Genomic DNA, 23785 nt, shown 5'->3' with positions numbered 1-23785 from the left:
CATTTGTTGAGACATTAGGAAGAAAAGGGGGAAAGAGGTGGAGGGGGGAGATGAGTGGGGGTGGGGTGGTGATGTTTCTATTTTACTTAATATATGTGGGGTTTTGTGACAGTGTTGCTTGTGTGGGTTCTCTGCTGTTCACTTGTGTTCCTTTGGCGGTGAGAGAGGTTGGGGTTGGCCTCATTTGTGATTGGCTGTGGGGGTCTTTGTTTTCATGTGTGAGTGGGTGGGTTGGTGTTTTGGATCAGGTTAGCCATATTGATTCGTATGCTGTTGATGGATTTTTGTCATTGTCTTGTTGGGCTGTGTATGTGATAAAGAGGAACCATACCGGGGTGAAGCCAGCTGGTGTTTCTGTGGAACTGGCACATTGAAATATACTCGGAGTCGAGTGTGGATTTCATGCTCTTTATTCAGCTCATAGTGGTGAGGAGGAATCGAAGTTCCCCCACAATATCTGCTTTATATACATTATTTACACAATGGGCTGCACGTGATTGGCTAAATCCGGGATTCTCCTGTAGGCCAATCAGATTGTGGATTCACTTCCACCTGGAGCTGGATTGGGTGGCTCCTGCGGACCAATCAGACTGCTGCATTGTTCTAGGACCAATCAGACTGCTGCATTCTGAATCCTATTGTTCTAGGACCAATCAGACTGCTGCATTCTGGATCCTATTCAACTCAGTACATAACACGCATGAAGTCTGAAACACAGCAGCAAGATAAAGCCTTCTCTAAATGTTCAAGGACTCCAGCACCAAATTTCTAGGTTTTAGCTCAGTGACATTACAAAGGAACAAGGCTGCAGGCATCTCATTCACATCTAGTTCTGGGCTTTCCCGATTTCTCAGCTTAAAACAGAGCTGGCCCACCCATGAGGCAGGGTGAAGCATCTGCCTCAGGTAGCAGAACTGCAAGAGGTGGCATCCTGCTTGCACCCTCTTTTCTGCCACCCTCTTGCCAGCAAAAGGGCTGTGTTCTGGCAAGTGAGAACATCTTGGGGAATTCCCTGGCTCTCATTGATTTGGGGGGGGGGGCAGTTCTGGAAGCAGAGGAAGTACAAGCAGAGGAAGCACAGCACAACAGAGGCATGGGGCGGCATATTCCCATTTCATTCCCATTTCACCTCAGGTGGCAAAAACTGGACAGGCCGCCCCTGGCTTACAAAGTTGTCATTGATCCCAACCTGAATTCTCAGGAATGTAAATAAAATACCGTAGTCAAGAAAGAGCAATATATAATAGACATTTATTCATCATAAATCCCTATTACTAGGAATAATCACATGTAAAAAGTAAGGATGTAAATCAAGTGAAAACAATAACACCACACAGAAGCTCCTCACTGGCAAGGGAGGTGCACTCTGTACATGCCCCTGTCCCTTATTTCTAAGGCTCATAGTACCTAATTAAATTTTTCACACCATACCGCGCATTCTTCTTTTCCACACTTAGGCCCTTCTCAACCCCCTTTCAGTCTCTAGGTTTTTATTCACCTCCTGCCTAGTCCCAGGAACCCTGAGGTGGTCGGTGTCAACTGCGTTGGCTACCCTGATCTGGTCTGTTTTCCACAAAGTGCAATTAAAATATACTTGTACACATTCGACAGTAGGAAAGGTTAAAAGTCCACTGCTTTCGCCCGGCCCTCAATTCCTCTGTGCTTGTTCAGCGAAGCAGGCGGCACCCAAATCCCCACGTCATTCGGGCTCTGCCCTCCTAGCGCCTGGGGTGTTGCAGTCTGGTTTGATAAAGGAATGTGCAAAGTCGACAAACCAACTGGCCTCATTTCATTTTCACTTGCTACTGTTTGCGCAAAGGGGACTCTGGTGGCACCTTCATTCCAGATGTTCAAGCAACGGTGGATGAAACCTGGCAGGGATTCAAGGCTGCCACTCCCAGCTTGAACACTTAACCCTGGGGAGGTTTCTAGTATTTGAGAAGGGGGCGGGCAACACATTGCTATAGGTTTGTAACTCACTCCTTTTTTTTTTCATTTTGTGGTTTTAAGTTTTTATTGCTGCAAACAGCTTTGATTTAAAAAAAAAATGGCAGAGCAGTAGACAAATACTTTTGTAAATAAATAATTATGTTCATGTCCAAGTTGAAACAAATTGTGTGCTCGTTTGTGGGGGGAATTTATCTCTGGTCACATCTGCAGCATACATTTAAATCACAATTTAACAGACATGGGTTTAAATATTTATTGAAAACTGCTTAGAGGATGTGCTACAGTCAAGCAACATATAAATCTTGTTAAATAACACATTTTCATTAAAAAAAAATACTCATTTTTATATACCCTATCCTCTAATATATGCATTTTTGTAAACATTGGGTAGAGAAGAAGCATCACAAAATTTGGATAAGTGTGAATTTGGAAGGATGGCTGTGTTTTGGTTCACATATTGTTTTGGAAAACTACATATTGGATGGATCCTTCTTTAAAATGAGAACTGCATAGAATTTCTCCCCCACCTCTAGGCCCCATAACTGCTAAAGTGGTATAAGAGTGCTTTACATGGATGGTGTCCTTTGCAGCTATCTCTGGCTAGTGGCCAAAAGGAATGTTTGGGGAAATTCACACATTCCACCACAAGGAGGCAGAGCACTAAAGAGAGCAATTGTTGAGATGCAGTGTATTGAAGACGTGGATGGGATTGTGAAAAAAGTTTACCACCTGTAAACTTCTGGTAAAGTTCTGGCCACCTGGAATTACTAGTTTTGAGAGTTGTTGACATTCGCCTGTCTCGGGAGACAATGGAGGAGTGCGCCTTTGGGTCAAGCTGTTGGACAGTTGCAGCGCCCGCTGTGGCTGTAGAGACCAATGCGGGAGAGACATGCTTTGTTGCAGCTGGGGCAGATGAAGGCATCTGTTTGCACTGCTGCAGATGGTGTTTCTTCTCTCTGTGCTCCTCCCCAGTGGTAATTTCTCCTTGGGCCACTGCTATGGATACACGACTTAGCCATAGCTGTCAACGTTTCCCCTTTTTAAAGGGAAATTCCCTTATTCCAATTAGGATTCCTCGCAAGAAAAGGGAAAAGTTGACAGCAATGGACTCGACTGCCTGTTTTCAGGCACTGCAGTCGTCTGCAACAGATTCCCACAAGGCAGGGTTCATATCACGTTTGCAGACATCTTTGCAACGCAGAGTTGGTCCGGTGACGAAAGCCAGCTCCCCGTACAACCTGGGCCAGATTTAGGTTTGATGAGGCCCTAAGCTACTGAAGGTAATGGGGCCCTTTATATGTCTAGCTGACCTATGTCAACAACAAATTGTTGCTTTTGTGTGTGTTGAATATATGCTATATGGTAATTTATGGACCTAATATGCATCTAAATCCATTTGCACATAACAAAATAACTATTTTATCAAAGTAATTGATAGAAAAATGGGCAAACCAGTGATATTTTAGGGAGCAGGCTAGCAGGCGGGGCCCATTACTTACATCACAGGAGCCTACACAAAACACTGTTGCTATATTTAGGTTTTATTTTATTTGTTTTTTATCTTATATTTTGGAAATGTACCTCCAGTGTTTTTTCCTTTAAATTTTTAGGGGCCTCCCAAGAGAGTGGGGCCCTAAGCTATAGTTTGTTTAGCTTATACGTAAATCCAGCACTGCGTACAGCACATCCTTGGGGATCCTGGTTGCTTTTAGGAGTTCCAAACTGCTTTTAGAAGTCTGAGTTGCAGTTTTAGTCTTGATGTGATTGCTGCCCTGGGATCCTTTGGAGGAAGGGCAGGATATAAATGTCATGAACAACACTACCAACAGCAGCAAGCAAATAAGCCTGCAGGGGCTGGGATAGAGAGACACTTCAGGGATGGATAGTGCAGCAGGCTCTTAAGTACCACAGCCAAAGGTGCCTTTTTATGTACATCCAGGAGATTCAGCAAGTAAATGTGCTTCCTGTCCTCTAGGGGGCTGCTGTGCTTTGGCACGTGTGCCACAGGTGCTGTTTCCTGCCAGGAAACCTCAAAGTGAAAGTAAGAAACAGAAGTTCCTGGCCCAAACATGAGCTGCTGTGCTCCTTTCCAGCATGTCTCTTCTGGGGGTCTGTTGTCTTGTGGTGCTGGCTTCCTTCAGACAGGCTTCAGGGACAGTCGGTAAGCCCAAATTCCCTCTGGCTCTTTCGTTTCTACTCATACGTTTGCTGGGTTATCCTCAAAAGGGTGCAAAGTCTAAAAAGGAGAGCCTGCTGTTGGGTTCACTTTCTCAAAGTCTCTCTGCTGCTGGCCGGATTTGACAAGGAGTGACGATTTATGGCAAGGAACAAGGCTGTCGGTCTATCAGTGTGGAAGGAGAACCCTCAGATGGGAAAAGGCAGCAGGGTGAAAGGAGATGTGGGAATGAATGTCTGGCTGAAAGTGGGGTGTAAAACGATTTCCTTTTTCTCACACGCTGGCTGGGGGCTGATGGGAGTTGCAGTCGAAAGCATTGGGAGGGCAGCAGGGCTGTGAGGGCTGTTACATGCAGCGTTGAATGCTTTGAGCTTCTGCACGGTGGAAGGAACCCTCTGCAGGGGCCTATTCTATGTTTACCAGATTTTTTTCAATGAATCCGGGGACACTTTATTATTATTATTATTATTATTATTATTATTATTATTATTATTATATGCTTTATTATCCCTAATTACATCTATACATCAGCTGTTTTGCTGTCTTGAGAAGTCCGGAAGAGGAGAGAAACCTGGAGGGTGAAGCAGAGTTTGAGAATACAGTGGTACCTCGGGTTACATACACTTCAGGTTACATACGCTTCAGGCTACAGACTCCGCTAACCCAGAAACAGTACCTCGGGTTAAGAACTTTGCTTCAGGATGAGAACAGAAATCGCGCTCCGGCGGCACAGCAGCAGCAGGAGGCCCCATTAACAAAAGTGGTGCTTCAGGTTGAGAACAGTTTCAGGTTAAGAACGGACCTCTGGAACGAATTAAGTACTTAACCCGAGGTACCACTGTACAACCGTGGGATGATCACAAATTTGGAAAGGACCTCTGAGGGACATCTTGGCCAACCCCCTGCAATGGAGGTACCTCAACTCAAGCAGCCTCAACTTAAAAGAACATAATGCTCGCCTGCTCCAATTTGACTTCTGCAGTTCCTAGCCGTCGGGGACACGCTTTCATTCACGCTCTCTCTCACGCTCAGCTGCCCAGCTCTGCTCCAGCTCCACCGCTGCTCCAGTTGGCCGAGGGGATTGAAGTCCTCTCACCCCTCAGTGCCCAGCAGAGAAACCGCGCCCCTCGCACCCCTCCTGGGCAACTGCACGCCGCCTGCCCGTGACTCCCGAGCCTCCCCTGATCTCCTGCCCCCTTCCCCCTTCATTTTGAGAGTCTCACAGGGTGCAAAAGAAGAGCTTTGCACCATGCCCAGCAGAGAAACTGCGCACTTTGCACCCCCCTGGGCAATGGCTGCCCACCCATGATATCTCAAAACAAAGGGGGCAGGAGATCGGGGGAGACTCGGGAGTCATGGGAGGGTGGTGTGCCGTTGCCCAGGAGGAATGCAAGGCACACAATTTCTTTGCAAGGTGCCAAGCCCTTCTTTCACACTCTTCAAACCCCCCACCCAACTCTGCTTCTGCCTGTGCAAAAACTATCTTCCCACCCCTACAGCTGCATATTACTCCAGGAGAGCAGAATGTCACATTTCCCAGGGACGTTTAATGAAATCCAGGGATGGAATTTGTCCAGGGACAGATTTGCAAATCTGGGGACTGTCCCCGGGAAACAGGGGCATCTGGTAACCCTAGCCTATTCAAATGTGGTGACCTCAAGATGTTGTCAGACTCCAACTCCCATCAACCCCTGCCAGCATGGCCTATGACCTGGGATGATGGGAGTTGTATTCCAAGCAATAAATAGAGGGCAACACGTTGGCTGCTCCTATTCACCATGTTGGCCTATTCCAGGATGGTTAACAACAAATCCTCCTTCCTGGGGAACTGTAGGAATTGTAGCTCTCTGAAGAAAATAGGAGTCACCCAACAACTCTCAGCCCCTTTAACAAATGCCACAGCATTGGTGATCGCAGGATCTTGTCAGTACCATTGCTGCTTTGTGTCACTACGTAACCTAGGGAGGGGATGTTGTGGTGGGGGTGGTGCACTGAAATGGGTCATACTAACTCTGGCTGCTACACACCCCGTTAAGGGAAACTTACAGGCACCTATGGACTTTCCCTAACAGGTAAATAGGCACTCGTTTTTTTAAAGTGAGTTTTCAGCATTTGGGTGCAGAAGTGACTCTGACCACTTTGCAGTGCCTCTGTCCAAATCACAGACACCCCGCAGATACTTTCCCAAAAGAATTTCAGCCACAGAATTCCAGATATGGCCCTAAAGTTATCAACTGGGTGTTTCAACATATGAAATGGGATAATACCAGGCAGCTGTGCAAGATTGGTTCACCATCTCTCTTTTGATCTGATCATTCTTGCATAATCTTCACTTCCCTTTTTTATATATACTAGACTATCATTTCCTGCTGGGTGGTTTGGGCGCTTTCCAATTACATATATTTGCCCTATAGGGAAGTTTAGTAAAATATTGTTTTGTGACTAAGTTTGTATTCTCCCCCACTTCCTTATCCAAATTGCTCAGCAGCAGCAATGTGGGGTAGACAAACACCTGACCAAAGATGGATATTGACGTAGTAGGGGAAGGTAAACGGTGTTTCCATGAGCTGCTCTGGTTTCACCATGCTGGCCACATGACCCGGAAGCTGTACACCAGCTCCCTTGGTCAATAAAGCGAAATGAACGCCGCAACCCCAGAGTCGTCCGTGACTGGACCTAATGGTCAGGGGTCCCTTTACCTTTTAATGGGAGTCTATAGTGCTCCCGTTTTTGATAATTGCAACTGCAATCACATTTCCCCTTTAAAAAGGCAAAATTGTTGTATTGCAGGAGTTCATAGCTTGGGATCATTCTCTTAAGAAGCCATTGCTATGTATGCATATGTAACCATGACACATTCCCTGGGCATCATTACGGAGAGCCTTGAAACAGATAGTGGTTAGCAGCCCTTGGGCCAATCCCTCTCCCTCACAGAGCTGTTGTGAGGACAAATTGTGCAGAAGGGCATATTTGTGTGAAAGTGCTCAGAGAATGGGGGAAGTTGCCTTATCCTGAATCCTAGCTCCATATTGTCTACACTGACAGGCAGCCACTCTCCAGGGTTTCAGACAGGGAGTCTGTCTCCCAACTCTACCTGGAGATGCCAGAAAGTGAACCAGGGACCTTCTGATTGCAAAGTAGATGATCTACCACTGAGCTACAACCTTTCCCCAACTGTTTTTCCCCCCCATGGAGGAGCATTCAGTCACATGACACTTAACTCTGCTCTGCCACCCTGCAGTCTGAGGCGGTTTAGCCCAAGTACAGTTGTACCTCAGGTTAAGTACCTAATTCGTTCCGGAGGTCCGTACTTAACCTGAAACTGTTCTTAACCTGAAGTACCACTTTAGCTAATGGGGCCTCCCACTGCTGCTGCACCACCGGAGCAGGATTTCTGTTCTCATCCTGAAGCAGAGTTATTAACCTGAAGCACTATTTCTGGGTTAGCGGAGTCTGTAACCTGAAGCGTATGTAACCCGAGGTACCACTGTATAGATTTATTGCCTCACCCAGAAACAGGCTTCACCGTGCTGAGCAGACACAGGTTTACACAAGTCGGTTGTCTTTGTCATGACCATCCTTTCTCTCCCCTGCAGCACTCTAAAAATCATTATTGTTTATAGTTTTTATGAGGTACCAAAATGACACTGCATCAGTATCAAAAGACAGGCACTCGTGTGTACCATCCATTGATCCACACGCATACGAAGAGACACACAAGGGAAAGCCAAGGGTTATTGCTCTAGCCCCCAAATTCAACAAACCACCTTAGATGAAGAAGCCCGTTGCTCAACTCCAGTTCAGGCAAATAAGCCTTTATACGCAGGCCAAATGTCAGAGAACTTCTTGTCCTGCCACCGCCTGTGAAAACCTGCCCGCTTGTATGCTGCCAATGTTAACAGAACGTTTGATGGCCGTACAATTGGGGGTAAGAGGCGTTCTTCCCAATACAGTGGAACCTTGGGTTACATAAAGTCCCCCTTACGAACGCTTCAGGTAACAAGCTCCACTAACCCAGAAGTAGATGCTCCTGGTAGCGAACTTTGCCCTGGGATGCGAGCGGAAGTCGCCCACCAGTGGCACAGTGGCAGCGGGAGGCCCCATTAGTGAAAGCACGCCTCAGGATAAGAACAGTTTCATGTTAAGAACGGACCTCCGGAATGAATTAAGTTCGTAACCAGAGGTACCACTGAACTGCAGCGTCAGCACCCACAGAATCCAGTTTCACTGCCCCTCAGCGAGGTCCTGTTACACTGAGACACAGTTCAACATCCACTTATGTCAAATATTTCTCTAGAATTAGATTAACAAGTGTGAGGACCTTGGACCAGAGAGGGGTAACCATTAGGCAGGCCCATATCATATGTACTAAAGCTACTCCAAAGTTCCAGCCTTTGTCTGCGCTTGAAATGCATTTAAGTGAAGTGGTAGGAAAGATCCTTTTAAATAGGTTATTGGGGAAGTGTTTTAATTTTTGTTTATTGCTGTTTTAAAATTGATTTTAATGTTTTTGTTATGTTCTTTTTTTAACTGTGTGATTTGCTTTGAGGTACTTGAGTGCAAGAATGCAACTAATTCATATTAATAAGAATACTACCAACTCAGGTAATGAATAAATGAGGCCCAACGGGTGGGATTCTCATTCAGATTACGAGGTTCTGAATTAATAGTAGGGTGGTTGTCCTTTGGATCTTCTGCCTGAGCCACCAAAAGGTATTGGGCTAGCCTTGTGAAGACGAAATGAACCCCAGGGCACTTAAGGAAGTCTTCCTTTCCAACAGGCCAAGAATTCCTGCTCTCACCTCCTCAAAATCTGACGCTCGTGTCGAAGGATTTCCATCTGTTCTTGACATGGCTGCCAGCTGCTGATGACCTTCCTGGAGTAACCTACACTGTTCAATGGATGTGAGCATCAGAGAAAAGAGCAATGGCTAGAACAGCCTCCCCCCAGCTTGGTGGCCCTCCAGATGTTTTGGACTACAGTTCCCACCAACTTGCTGGCTGCTGTGGCTGCTGGGAGTTGTAATTCAAAACATCTGAGGGACACCAGATTTGGAAAGGCTGGACTATAATTTCCACTTGATTTTTCTGGGATATTACTAGCACATAAGAAATTGGAGGCAGTGGGTGTGTTTATGTCTCCCAATTAAAAAATCATCTTCTAGTTTGTGCAGGATGAGCTAGGTTCACACACCTCTCAGAGAAAATGGGGGGAGGAAAGTCTCCCAGATGACCTGTTTATTGAGCATTCACACCTGATTTGTTTGCACAAAGTTTACAGGGAGGTGCTGTCATGCCCACCATTTGTTGAGTGTTCATTGCAGGGAGCTTATCCAATGTCACATGAAGTAATTGTCACCCCACACTTTCCAGAGCATTTCCCCATCACTTTCCTTACTGCAGTAAGTGTGTGTGTGTGTGTTGTCCAAGAACGCCGAATACTCATTAATTGCATGACTTGTATTTGGTGTTTTGCAATGGAATCCCATCTGCAAAAATAGCTTTGGCCTGAAGTGGCCTTTGACTTGAATACGTTGTGTAACACCAGTCACTTGTCAGAACGGCCTGGTCCATAGGTCAGGCTCAGACTGGCTTAGAAATTTACAGTGCTATTGGGTTGGGCATTCCATTTTTATCCTCGACAATATATTTCTGGGGTGAAGGGCATAGTTGCATGCACACATTAAACAAAACAGGAAACAAGTATGGCCACATTCACACCATACATTTAAAGCACTTTTGGACTACTTTAAACAGTCATGGCTTCCCTCAATGAATTATGGGGGCTGTAGTTTGTTAAGAGTGTTGAGAGTGGTTAGGGGGGCCCTATTCCCCTCACAGAGTGACAGTTCTCGGTACAATCAATCCCTCTTCACAGGGAACTCTGGGAACTGTAGTTCTGTGAGGGGAAACAGAGGTCTCCTAACAACTCTCAGCACCTTCACAAACTGCACTTCCCAGAATTCTTTGGGGGCAGCCATGGCTGTTTAAAATGACAACATAGTCCTTTAAATATATAGTGTGAATGTGGCCTATATGTGTATGTATATGTATGTTTATATTGCATATAAACCATATTTATATTCTGTAAAAAAATTGCTATGCAGGCAAGGTTATTTTGTTTCGTGACAGCTCTTCTAAATCATACGTCTATAAAGAATGGTACACTTTCTCAGATGTTTTGTTGAGCTTGTCATTTAAAAACAAAGACGATCCTTTAGGGACTGAGTATTGGCAAAGCCCCATCTAATCTCCACCCCTGGCGACAACTGGCTGCTGACTGTTCTTCAGAATTGAAATTGTCACATCCTCATGTGAATCTGAATACCAACCTGCCACTGCTGTGGCTTCTTCCTGCAGGGAGCCTTACAGACTTCAATGGGACGACTTCTTACCCTGTAGGGACATCTCTGAAACAGTCTGCAACATAACTTGCATGCCTCCAGAACTGGACAACAGATACTCAGTCCACGTGAAAGCTCAGATGAAGAATAGCTCTGGGATGGCCTCTTCCAAATGGGTGGAACTGAATAATATTGACTACACTGTTCAAAGTATGGCTGGTAGGACCCTGAGATCAAGGTGCAGAAGGCGGTTGTACTAATGCTGCCAATTGTTATTTTGTGAAATGGAAGGTTCTGCTCACAATTCTCTCCCAGAAGACCTAATAAGTGAAAGAGAGGAGGGGAACTTCTTATAAGGCCAGAGGTTCCTTTCTCTTCAGACAGCCTGGCAGATAAGGATAAAACACTAATAGGTAAAGGTAAAGGGACCCCTGACCATTAGGTCCAGTCGTGCCGATTCTGGGGTTGCGGCGCTCATCTCGCTTTATTGGCCGAGGGAGCCGGCGTACAGCTTCCGGGTCATGTGGCCAGCATGACTAAGCCGCTTCTGGCGAACCAGAGCAGCGCAAGGAAACGCCGTTTACCTTCCTGGCGGAGCGGTTCCTATTTATCTACTTGCACTTTGACGTGCTTTTGAACTGCTAGGTTGGCAGGAGCAGGGACCGAGTAATGGGAGCTCACCCCGTCGCAGGGATTTGAACCGCCGACCTTCTGATCGGCAAGTCCTAGGCTCTGTGGTTTAACCCACAGCGCCACCCACGTCCCATGTTCTTATAGTACAAATTGCAAAACAATGCGAAATAATACCTGATGGGATTAACCTTCCCCAACCTAGCACTCACTGGCAGTGAAGCAGAAAGACACGGAACTGTGTCCAAAATATCTGGAGGGCACCAGGTTGGGGAAGCTGAGATTGAGCCAATGCTGTGGTTTAGAAAGGCCCAGGTAGCTTACCTGACAGGCTCATAAATGAGCAGGAATTTTAGGACACTTCCAGACATATTATTAAAATCGTGCACTCATAATGATTTGTGCTCAGGGTGGCATTGAAGTGTCTATACGCAAACTCTCTTCCAAATACTACTTGTACCTGCAAAAGTTTCAGAGCAAGCATATTGCCTTCGTTTCCAGTCAGCACATGCCCTGTAGCTTCCTGCTGAAATCCTGTAACTTTTTATACCACGAATGTTCTGGGTCCCAGTTTTGTTGCTCTATAGCTCAAGAGTTATGTACTGGACAGTAGTAATGTGGTATCATTTAGGAAGCATTGCAGAATGACAGATAAAGCAGAATGATGTGTATTATTGCATAATTGAGATGTGGAATACATTGGCAACAACCAAGCATTTGAGGGCGGGGGTATTTACTCCTCTCTGTCTCTCTCAATATTGCCCTAACATCTGTCCAATCGTTTCCAGTGGAACTTGCTCCCCCAATTCTGCAACTGAAAAAGACTGAAAATGCTCTTAATGTGAGCATTGCGTTCTCCTACCCACCCTGTGCAGAGGCCACATTTCAAGACCTGACCTATGACTTGGAGTATGGCATCGATGGAGCAGGGAAACCAGTAAGTAGGCGGTGGATATGCAACTTCAAAATCATCTGCAGACATCCTTCTTGAAAGTCATTGTCATTTACATTTAACAATCCTTCCTCATTTCAGGGCTTGCTTAGGGAGTGCTTATTAAACTGGTATCCCACCCTTCCTTCCATTGAAAAGCCTCCTGTGTGTGGTGCAGTGGACCTCTTCAAAGTGCAGCTGCAGCAGGGAGTGCTGGTGTATACTTTAAACCAGGGGCGGGGATCCTCAGGCCTCGGGGCTGAATGTGGCCCTCCAAGCCTCTCTCTATGGCCCTTGGTACTCTCCCCAGGCCACACCCCCCTCACTGGCCCTGCCTTGCACCCCAGCTGTTTTTTGCCTGGCTTGAAATCGTTCTTGGACCATAGTAATGCCTCTTGATGGACAAGGAATGGGCAAGTCTGTCAATTTCAATTCCACTCAGTTTCTCATTTTTCCCAACCTTAAGTTCAGTTCTCTGCATTTCTGAAGCAATTTATCCCCTCAATTGTTTTTAAATTCTCATGAGAATTTGTCAGTATTTTAGTGCACGTTTCTCCTGTTAACCACATTTTGCTTCCCGACCTCTACCCCGGTCCCGACGTACCAAGCCTGGACTCTGACTGCCTGTAACCCAGACCATGACACCTTCCCCCTTAGGCAAAAGATAAGCAGAAAAAAGAGAAAGGAGTCTCTTACCAGTTAGAAACTTTAATGATCAGAGTGAGAGAACAAAGAATACATTCCTTGGAATGAAGGTGCTCCCAATTAAGGGTACCACCCACTTCCTCCCTAGTCACCCACATCACTACCGCGTCTTGCAACCTGAGCTCGCAACCACTGTGCTTTCTTATCTGTTCTTCTTGACCTTGGGCTGAGCAGATGAATGCTTTCAAGCGACAGTGAGTCTGTTAACTCTCTCTCTCCCAGTTCTTCTCCTCCTAGCTGTTCCCCATCCAGTACAGTGGTACCTCGGGTTACATACGCTTCAGGTTACATAAGCTTCAGGTTACAGACTCCACTAACCCAGAAATAATGCTTCAGGTTAAGAACTTTGCTTCAGGATAAGAACACAAATCGGGCTCCGGCAGCGCAGCGGGAGGCCCCATTCGCTAAAGTGGTGCTTCAGGTTAAGAACAGACCTCCGGAACGAATTAAGTACTTAACCCGAGGTACCACTGTATTTCTCAGCTTCTGCCTTCTGAACTATGCCCCTCTGCAAACTACTGTTTTAAATCTATGCTGTCCCCCTGCTCCTGGGAAGATTCAGGATCCTGATCAGGAGCAGGGGGAGGGGAAGGCTCCCCCCATTCCTCCTCAGTGCAGCCCTCCTCAGCACGGTCCCTGACACTGTCGATTTCAACCCCTTTGCTTTTCTTATCTGCCAGAGGAACTACATGGAGATGAAGAATGTTCTGGCCTTCGACACGACACACTGGAGCAGTGGCAGATACTGCTTCCGTGCCCGTGCCGTCGTGAGTGAAAAATGGAGCAACTACTCAAAACTAGTTTGCACTCTCTTGCATGAAAAAGGTACAGGGAAGGAGGAAACGGGGGTGCCTGGGTGCCTGTGCGAAGACTGTACTGTCCATTTTGTATACTTGCCCTGATCCAGCACGTGCAGGACAGGCTTGTGCACATGCAGTTTAGATGGGTGCAAATGGATGTTTGAAGTTGCGTTGTGATCACACAGCTAAAGCAGATAGCTTTGCCTCTTTATGTAGATGGGAACAGATCCCTGTGGCCTCTTATTGAGTAGCCCCCACATTCCAGGAATATATCCAGAGACATTGTGTGCCAAGGAAGCTTTGTTTGATCAGTAATAATAATAATAATAATTTATTTATACCCCGCCCATCTGGCCAGCCACTTTGGGCGGCTTCCAACTGAATATTAAAAACAATACAGCATCCGACATTAAAAACTTCCCTAAACAGGACCGCCTTCAGTTGTCTTTTAAAAGTAAAATAGTTTTTTATCTCTTTGACATCTGCTGGCAGGGCGTTCTACAGGGCAGGCGCCACTACCGAGAAGGCCCTCTGCCTGCTTCCCTGGTTCAGTGAAAATTTCATTCTGTCTGTGATAAACAACAAAAAACACCACTTTTCATTAAGAGACCAGGAAGAACAGAACAATAAAACAGATTGAAGTGGAGAAAGGGGAAGAACTTACCCCAAATACAGTATTAACTGCTTCGCTGTTTGCTTTCTTCTGCAGCAGAAAACTGGGTCTTTGTTGCTGTTCCATTGCTATTCATGCTCCCTGCTGGTGCCTTTATTGTCTTCTGCTGCTACAAAAAGATGAATAATCAAATCAAGATGCCTCAAGCTTTGGTATGGGATGATTATTTGTTTGTTTGTTTGTTTGTTTGTTTGTTTGTTTAATTATTTTATTTAATAGCTTTCCACACAAAAGTGACCCAAAGCCACTTACAAAAAACAAAACACTAAACTCAAGTATAACAAACTGCTGATAAAAATCTAAAAACACAGCTATACAAATAAAAAAACAAGTCTTCCACTAAAAGGGCACAAATACCTGAAGCCCTTCAATTCAAGAGCCAAAAGCCCTGGGAAAAAGGGAAGTTTTTGCCTGGCACTTAAAAATGGATGAAGGTGGTGCCAACGTGGGGAGGGCATTCCAGAAGTGGGGAGCCACCATGGAAAAGGCCCTTTCTTGTACTGCCACCCTCTGGACCGACCATTGATGATGACTGTCAGGTTCTGGATTGGTTCATGTGGGTTCATCTGGGGTTGCGGCGCTCATCTCTTTTATTGGCCGAAGGAGCTGGCGTACAGCTTCCAGGTCATGTGGCCAGCATGCCTAAGCCGCTTCTGGTGAACCAGAGCAGCACACGGAAATACCGTTTACCTTCCCGCCGGAGTGGTACCTATTTATCTACTTGCACTTTGACGTGCTTTCGAACTGCTAGGTTGGCAGGAGCAGGGACCGAGCAACGAGAGCTCACCCCGTCGCGGGGATTCGAACCGCTGACCGTCTGATCGGTAAGCCCTAGGCTCTGTGCTTTAACCCACAGCGCCACCCGCGTCCCTGACTGTGGAGGCAGCCCTACAAATAACACATTGAAGTAACCCAACCTAGAGATTACCAGATTGTAGACAACAGAAGCTAGGCTGCCCCTGTCCAGATAGGGGTGCAACTGGGCCACCAGTTGAAGCTCATGAAAGGTGCTCCATGTCACCAAGGCCAATTGAGCCTCAAGCAACCGTAATGGATCCATTAGTACCCCCAAGCTACATAACTCCACTCAAAGCAGGCTGCATCCCATCCATTTGATCTAGGGCCCCCCCACACCAACAGTGCCTCGGCCTTGTCAGGATTAAGCTTTCGTTGATTGGATCTCATCCAGACATTTACCAAGACAACACATCAATCTTGCACATCTGCTGCCACGCTCGCAGATGTCAAAGAGAAGCAGAGCTGTGTGCCACCCACATTTTGCTCACATCGTGCTCCAAAATCCTGGATGACCTCAGTCGGGGTTTTTGTGTAGATGTTGAAGAACAGGAGGAGGAAGGTAGATTACTTCCCTGTTCTGTGGTTTTTATCAAATGGCAAGGTTCTTTCCTCTTGCCAGAGACATGAACCTGACTGAACTTCTGCATTTGAAACCAAGGACTGAGACACCATGTATACGGAACAGATAGTGCTGCTTTATACAATGGTACCTTGGTTCTCAAATGCCTTGATACTCAAACAACTTGGAGCCCAAATGCTGCAAACCCAGAATTATGTGTTCTGGTTTGCAAACTTTTTCCGGAAGCCTAACGTGCTCCGTTTTGAGAGTTGCGCTTCCGATTTGAGTGCCACACTTCCGTTTTGAGTGTTACGCTCAGGTATGTCTGTTTTTCCTATTTATTTTGTGTTTTGTTTTTGAGGCTTTTTTGTTTGTTTTTGCGACTGTGTGGAACCCAGTTCAGCTACTGACTGACTGATTGTGTGGCTGCAGTACATTGTTTATGGCTTTCATTTTATGGATCAATGGTCTCGTTAGATAGTAAAATTCATGTTGAATTGCTGTTTTAGGGGTTGTTTTTAAAAGTCTGGAACAGATTGATCCATTTTGCATTACTTTCTATGGGAAAGCAAGCCTTGGTTTTGGAATGGACTTCCAGAATGGATTAAGTTTGAGAACCAAGATACCACTGTACTAAGCCAGACACACTTTTGCTCTATGTGACAGTGTTGCTACTACCTACGGCTCCCTAATATTTGCAATTTTACTCACACTCCCCCCTAACACATTACTATTTTTGGTCGGAGAATGGCATTTCAAAATGCAGAGAAGTGTGAATTTAAAATTTATCTAGGAAGTGCAAACCAGGTAGGTTTGCATTAAAATGTGAACAGAAGCTAATTTCTCCCCCATCCCGAAAACCTCCTTAGCTATTGTCCATTCGCATAATCAGTCCTAGTTTAAAGTCGTATGTCATGGTGACTTCAAGATGAAATGTTGACATATTTTAATATATTTTGCTGTTCATTTTAATTATTTTTTAAAAGGTTTTTAATTCTGTTTAACTGTTTTTACGGATAATTTAAATACTTCCTGTTAACTGCTTAGAGGGTTTTTTGTTTTTGCAGTCAAGGAGTGTATAAGTAACTAAGGAAATAGATAAATGTTATATCCAGAATTAAAAATATCTAGCCATATGCCTCTAAAATGGTCAACCACATTCTTTCTCCCTAATTAGGATTTTTCCAAAGGCCCAACAAAGTTGCTGTTGATTGGTGAAAGGGAAGCAATCAAGTTGGATCCCATCACGTGTACAGCAGCACTTGTGGAATCAGGAACGAGGAACAGGACTGGCTCCCAGAAACACTCAGCACTGAGTCCTTCTGTGCCATCAGAAGAAAGTGAGGAAGATGAGGAAGATGACGATGACGATAGTGGAAGCTCCATACCCTACACGGAAGTGCTTCGATTCCAGAAGAAAAGCTTGAACTGCCAAATGGCCAGCATGGGCCTGGAAGCACCTCTGCCATCTTCCGGCTATGGAAGTTCTCAGTCAGGTTTGCCAGATTTAACGGTGCCAGGGGTCCCTGCTTCAACAGAGTGGGTGACAGGGGAGTCTTCTTCTGGGTTCCAAGAGAACGAGGGGACCTCAAGTTCTGAGAGTTCCTCTGTGGAGGAATCCCTTGGGTTTCCAGTTGGCTTTCCAACTGCTGGAGGAAAAGGATGGGATGAAGATATAGACTTCTCGTCAGTATTGATAGAAGGTTCTGGCATTGACCTTTCCACTGGGAAGCAATTCACACCTGTGAGAGGTCATCTTGAAGAAAACTGTTCAAGCCTGGAGGACTTGAAGATACCCCTCTTTGGGATGCTGGGCAACCAGGACTCCTGTGGGTTCCATTTTGAGGAGCAGTTTATAGACGAAAGAGGTTCTGAAAAGGACTCCAGTGGTTGTGGAAGTCTCGTGGATGAAATACCTCTTCTGGACGTGTCTTGCATGGGAGCCTTAGACCCTGGGCTGTTTGGAGAAAACAGAGACTTGGAATCGGGCCGTACTCCAGAACCCAAATTCCATGGGTATCGGCCGAGGCACACACATTATATTGCAAGAACCTGATTTGGATGCCCTGAAATGGATTTCCCTAGTCATAGAATCATAGGATCACAGCCGTTTCACCAGTACCAGGGTGGTGAACTTTGCACTGAAAGATCTGGATTCTACAATAGGGAAGTTAACCATTATACAGAATCCAATTCAGTCCAAGCTCATGTTGTTTTCTAAACCCCCATCCCATAATGAACAAGGTGTGGGAAGAGAAAGGTGTCTCCTGCTTCAGAATTTTAGCCCCATGCTGTAGCAAAAGCTTTGATTCCAGGGGGCAGCTCAGCAGTCACAAAGAAAGCCAGGAGAATAAATGTGTTAATTTACAGTGCAATCCTATATATGCTCACTTGGAACTATGTCATGGGCACAGGGTGGAACTGTCGATACAATAAATAGATCTACATCTAAATTCCATTGTTGGAACAAAAAAAATATCCTCTCTGCTGAGCACAAGAGGCCTTCTGAAGTCCCAAGCTGTTGTAAGTGTTCTAAATGCATTTGTTAATTTATATTGTTAATATATTGTTAGATGTGCGTACATACCTCATATATTTATCAATCTGGTGCCCCAGATATTTTGGAAAGTTCCCATTTAGGCTACAATTCCCATCAGCCCCAGCCAGGGTTGTGTTGTCGGGGCCACTGGCAGTTGTGAACCAAAACATTTGCAAGGCAACAGGTTGGCAAAGACTCTTGCGCAGAGTTTACCATGCACTGTCACCCTCTGGTGGTGACAGCCGGCCCTACAGGCTGCTGAATCTTGTGAACCTTGCGTTGAGGCTGGCAGCTAGCTTTGCCAAGAAGCTTTGCTCTGAAGGTACGACGGTCCAAACCAAAAAATCCAGCCATTGTTCTCTCTGACAACCTCGTCTCCTATCCTCTTCCACATTACCTGAAGCAGGTTAGCTATTGGGATGAGGATAATGTGTGGGAGGTTCCTGGAGGGAAGGCTCTTTTCCCTTCCATCTTTCTCTCTCCAGCCCCAGCTCTTTAAAAGGAGGTGGAGGGAGAGAGGAGGTTGGTAAATGGAGGTCAAGATAGCAGTCCTCAAGTGGGCGTGTTTGATCTGGAGTCTTCCAGGCGTTAATGCCTCTTTGGATAGATAGAAAGTTTTATTTGGGTTTTCACAGTATTATAATAAAAGCCATACAGCCTTCTGCTCTCTTCCCTGTTCCTTCCTTTCCTCGCACCTTGTTGTTGTTACAGCCTTTTTGCTTCTGATGTGCAGTTGTTTTGACATGTTTATACAGTGTTGGGGCTCACATGCTCAGATAAGGGCTAGGAAAAACCGCTCTCCTTGAGCCCCAGATTAAGATCCGTTAACCGGAGACCTTTCCATTACTGTGTTGTGCCACATTTCGAGACATGAATATTATGTTCAAGGACATTGGCTAGTTCTTTGCAATGATTCTATTATTCCTCCAGAGAAAACGAACCTACCTCGCCCAAAGCTGCTTCCCACCTTCCTTTTTATTGCCTAGCTAAGTGTGCTTGAAACCACCATGCACACCCACCCTTGGTAACACTTTGGGTAATTCAAACAGTATTTTCTAAAGGAAGTTTTACTGTGACAGAGTCTGACACATGCACACATTTGAAGTGTAACCTTGCACACTCTTCTCACTTGATTTCTTCAGGCAGGAGAAGTGGTTCCTTTCCATGCATATTGACAGGTGGTATTTCTCCTTAGAATGAAAAATACGGTTGAGGAATCACCAGGTTGGAAACTGAGACTTCCAGGTATAGGGCCATATTCAATAAATAATAACAACTGGCAACCCTATCAATAAAATGGCAAGTGTGTCACTGTATGTGTATAATGTTGAATTGTATTGTTATTTGCATTGCTAAATAATGTATGTTTTTATAGCCATAAATAGGCTACAAATAAACTCTTACAGGGGGAAAATATTTTATTCAAAACTTTGTGTGTGTTTTTCAATCGGTGAAAAGGGGAGATACTTGAACATGTTTCTGTGGAACACAGGAGTGACGAGAACAACCAAGTTCACTTTGAAATAGGGCTGAGCCAAACATTTTGTTAAGAACTTTCAGCTTGAAATGCAGGAGAGGCTCAGGGTGTGTATGTGACATCTTCGTACAGAACGAAACTCACCAATACCCCAGCTCACCTTTTCTGCTGCTGGTGCCAATATATTTTTCATAAGCCTGACAGTGATGGTGATAAAGCTGCCAGGGGTGCCAGCAAGGAATATTTTTTACTGAACAGGACCCAGAGCAGGGCAGGGAAATCTCAGGCTAACTCCACTCTCAGCATCCTTACCAAACTACAGTTCCCAGGATTCTTTGAGGGAAGCCATGGCTGTTAAAGTGGTATGTTGGTGCTTTAAATGTATGGTGTGAATGTGGCCTGGGGGTCACTGGGAGCTTTTCAAGGTTTCCTTGATGAGAAGATCCATAATGCTTTTCCAAATGCACAGCTTTCCCCATTGCTATAAGCAATGGCTTCCCACTGCACCCAAAGAAGAGTGTACTAGGGCCCACCCCCAATTCACACAGGACGACAAGGGGACCTAACAGGCTGGGTCTGCCCTGCATATGACTGAGGTCTACCTGTTACATATATGGAGAAGGGGTGAGGAGCCTGCGGCTTACCAGAGGCTCCTGGGCTACAACTCCCTTTGTCCCTGGCCACAGCGGCTGGGGCTGATGGGGTCTGGAGTCCAACAACAGCCTCTGGAGAGCCAGACCTTCCTCACCCCTGAGGTAGAAATTTTAGGACATTGGTTCCCAAACTTTTTCAGGCTACACCCTCCCCTCTGGTTCCATAAACTCATCCTCTGTGCCCCTTTAAAGAACATTCAGCATAGCAGTTTGCACAACCCCCTAAGGAAGATAAATAATAAAATCCAGAACAGTAACAATTAATTGCACATTTATTCAAAACCCAGTTAAAACCATTTAGTTCAATTGATTCAACAAAACTGATCAACTTGACCCTCTGGTGCATGCTTTTCAGAGCCTGGTGTGCCCCTCCAGCACCCCCTGCCACCCTCTTGCCTCTTAGTGCCCCCCTTGGTAATCCCACCATCCCCCAGGGGGCAGTAACGTCCACTTTAGGAACCACTGTTTCAGACAAATGTAATCTGCCGCAACCTAACAGTGGAGACTGGTATTGAATCAGCATTGCAAGAGAACTTAAGATGCATCCCTGTGAGAAAAGGAATCTGATTTGCATATTGGAGCTTCCTTATATTTTCCAGTTGCACAAGTTGTAATAGGTAATTAGTGTATAAAATGCATATATTCATTAACATGCAAATATGCATTAGATCAGGGAATATTGCTTTGCAAAAAGGTCTGTGCTAGGCCACTGTGTGAACAGGGTGGTGGACGAGTCGGGCCAATGATCCAGAAGTACGTAAGGGTCTTATTATGCTCTTACGTGTGCAACAAAAACTTGATGGCTGCTTTTCTACGAGTCTGTCTAGGCCGGGGATGGAGAAAAGAAAGACATTTTTCGCTTTAGCTCTTCAGTGCTGGGCCATGTCCTCTCCCTCCCCACCGGCCAGGCAGCCATTTTGTGACATTTGGCTACACCACTTTCTCAATATTCCCATCTGAAATCAATATTAGGGTCCTCCAGACAGAAAAGGAGAATTGCTATCCAATTCTGTGGCTGCCATAGTTCCTTATTCTCTGGACCTTAGAAAAAAGTTAGCTGTTTGCCAGGGCAAAGTGCGGGAAAGAGGAAATGAGCCCACATGACACGTAATGATAGTGTTTAGACAAAGCAAAAGTGGTAAAATGAATTTCCACCACATTCTCACGCGTGTAGAACCTGAAAGCGGAAAGGGTCTGTGAACTGAATGTGCCCTCTGAAATTTTCTTAGTGCTGGAAAAATTCTTCCAAGTGAGTTGAAGGGCAGGTACATCTTTTAACAGAGACAGGCAACTGTTGTCACAAGAAGGCAGTCACTGTGTCAAGTCCAAAAAGAGGCCGTTGATGATGAGCAGCTGTATATATTAACTAACAAACCTGTTGGGCAGTTTCATTTGTCAAGGAGGTGGATGTGGCAGCTCCTTGCTCTAGGAAGTACAAATGAGTGATAACCTCTCTATATACACACGTATATCACACGCAGACAAGCAGGTTACTCACCACTGTAATGTCTGTGAGTAGATTGCCTTCAGCAACCAAGTAACCTCTCCAGTCTAGTGAAGCCTGTTGGAAAGCACTCCACATGACCTGACAATCAGCTCTTAGTGGGGTCTTCTGGAAAGCTTTACTCAGGTCTTTGCTGGCACCACCAGTCAGCTGATCCCTGCAATCCCCTTTTGGCTGAACCAGGTCTTTACCTGCATCACACCAAAAGTCAGATATGACATCAGTTGTAGGGCAAGTGGGCGTGGTGTGGATAAAATGGCCAGATCTGGAAGTTTGGTGGGCCTGATAGGACCTGCAGACTGGAGGTTCCCTACCCCTGGTGAAGGGTCTGTTTGGGGGCATAAGTTGACTACCTATGCATCACCAAAAACAAGAAAATGCACCAATGAAACAAAGGCAAAAGAGGACACAGATTTGCACGAAACTTGTACATGCTAATTTATATGCATAGATGCAAATCAAAAACAATTACTATAAACAGAAATAGTAGAGAAGGCTAGCTGAATCTGGGACCTTCACTGTGCAAAGCAGTTGCTCTACCACTGGGCTTTGGCCCTTCTTTGAAATCCCATTTGCCATAAAACATAAAACAGGGATTCTCACTCGCACTTCCATCACTGCGAGTCCATCTAAATCCCACTTTGTGATAGATTCATGGCAATGTCAGTTCTGCCCCTCTGAGCAACCTGCTCTCTCCCTGCAAACCACTTAACAACCTTTTTCGCATCCAAACAAAACTGAGCCCTTTTCCATTTGCTCCTCTTTGCCATGCGGAAGGCAAGGCGCCCTCCAGAACTGGGACGGGGAACCTGTGGCCCTACAGATGTTGCTAGACTCCCAGCAGCCTCAACCAGCATCAGCATCCATGATCAGGGATGCTGGGGGTTGTAGCCCAGTGGTGAGGAACCTCTGACCCACAGACCTAATTTGAGGCTGTTTTCCCAAAGCCATGCCCACCTGCCCTACACCGATGTCATCAGGTGCAAGGCAGGTACAGCCACTGCTCCCTGCCCAGAGAAGGGTTTGCAGGCACTGCTGATAAACAAAGCTCTATTCCTTTGCCTGCACAGTTTGAATCCAAACCATAAAGGCAAAGGAAAATGCTTCACCTGATACGGTGACATCAGTTAATTGACAGGGGTGGCCCCACCCACCTGCCAATATGGCCCATGGTCATTGGAGAGGGCAAGATTCAGCCTGTTGCCTGCATTCACTTCTCCACCCCATTGTAGCCCAACAATATCTGGAGGGAACAAAGTCTAGAGACAAGCCCCACCTTTTAAATAATATCCAATGCGTATGCAACAACGGCAGCAAGGATACTGATCGCCAAGAACTGGAAAACTCAAGATTTACCCACTCTGGAAGAATGGCAGATGCAGCTGATGGACTATATGCAATTAGCTGAGATGACTGGCAGAATCCGAGACCTGGGAGAAGAGAGGGTTGAAGAAGACTGGAAGAAATTCAAGATTTACTTACAAAAGTACTGTAATTTGACTGAATGTTAACAAGGACGTCAGAGTAGAAATAATTGTCTACCACTAAACTAGATTTGAGTTCAACTATAAGGGAAATAAGGAAAGTATATATTTCTTTTAAGAGAAAGGAAGAGACTGTATTTTAATGATTGAATCTAAGACTATGAACAAAATGATAATTTGCTTGGAAACAATTTCATAATGATGCAAGTGGGTGCGGGAGACGTGAGGGAGTCCAAAGTAGTAATGAAAAGATGTTAAACCTTAATAAAAATTTATATATATAAAAAAATAATAATATCCAATGCACATATAAAGTGCATGACTTCCTCTCAAATATCCTTGGGAATTGTAGCTCTGCCAGGAGCAAACTACAGTTCTCTGGGAAGTCATGTGCTCTTAGTAATAATAATAAAAATTTATTATTTGTACCCCGCCCATCTGGCTGGGTTTCCCCAGCCACTCTGGGCGGCTTCTACAAAGACCAAAAATACACTAAGATGTCACACATTAAAAACTTCCCTGAATAGGGCTGCCTTCAGATGTCTTCTGAATGTCAGGTAGT

The 23785-nt window shown here is 45.5% G+C and overlaps 1 protein-coding gene and 1 long non-coding RNA gene across 3 annotated transcripts in view; one reads left to right on the top strand and one right to left on the bottom strand.

The window, feature by feature from the left end:
- Positions 1-3955: 3955 nt before the first annotated feature.
- IFNLR1 (interferon lambda receptor 1) lies at positions 3956-19533 on the top strand. The gene is made up of 7 exons (XM_028738853.2): positions 3956-4111; positions 8908-9031; positions 10487-10680; positions 11889-12037; positions 13417-13561; positions 14246-14361; positions 16744-19533. Exons 1-7 carry the CDS (start codon positions 4045-4047, stop codon positions 17620-17622), a joined length of 1674 nt encoding a protein of 557 aa, XP_028594686.2. The 5' UTR covers positions 3956-4044; the 3' UTR covers positions 17623-19533.
- Positions 10652-23785, bottom strand: part of LOC144328448 (uncharacterized) — a 44300-nt gene continuing 31166 nt past the window's right edge. The window contains exons 2-3 of one of the 2 annotated variants that reach the window (XR_013393713.1): positions 14201-14318; positions 10652-10790 (exon numbers count right to left, since the gene is read on the bottom strand). This is a non-coding gene — a long non-coding RNA (uncharacterized LOC144328448). Of the gene's footprint in view, positions 10791-13851; positions 14106-14200; positions 14319-23785 lie in introns of those variants that run through there. The other variant, XR_013393712.1, reaches the window with a different exon arrangement.

The sequence above is a fragment of the Podarcis muralis genome, chromosome 7 (assembly GCF_964188315.1).
Source record: "Podarcis muralis chromosome 7, rPodMur119.hap1.1, whole genome shotgun sequence".
Classification (NCBI taxonomy): Eukaryota; Metazoa; Chordata; class Lepidosauria; order Squamata; family Lacertidae; genus Podarcis; species Podarcis muralis.
The sequence above is the reverse complement of the archived record's forward strand: the minus strand, read 5'-3'. Positions and strand labels throughout refer to the sequence as shown.

What these genes read in the sequence shown, in the direction of transcription:
- IFNLR1 (XM_028738853.2), top strand. Translation starts at nt 4,045, where the DNA reads ATGTCTCTTCTGGGGGTCTGTTGTCTTGTGGTGCTGGCTTCCTTCAGA. An exon ending in ACCTACACTGTTCAATGGAT is followed by an intron (nt 9,032 to 10,486) that starts GTGAGCATCAGA and finishes TTCTTCCTGCAG; the next exon opens with GGAGCCTTACAGACTTCAAT. An exon ending in TCGATGGAGCAGGGAAACCA is followed by an intron (nt 12,038 to 13,416) that starts GTAAGTAGGCGG and finishes CTTATCTGCCAG; the next exon opens with AGGAACTACATGGAGATGAA.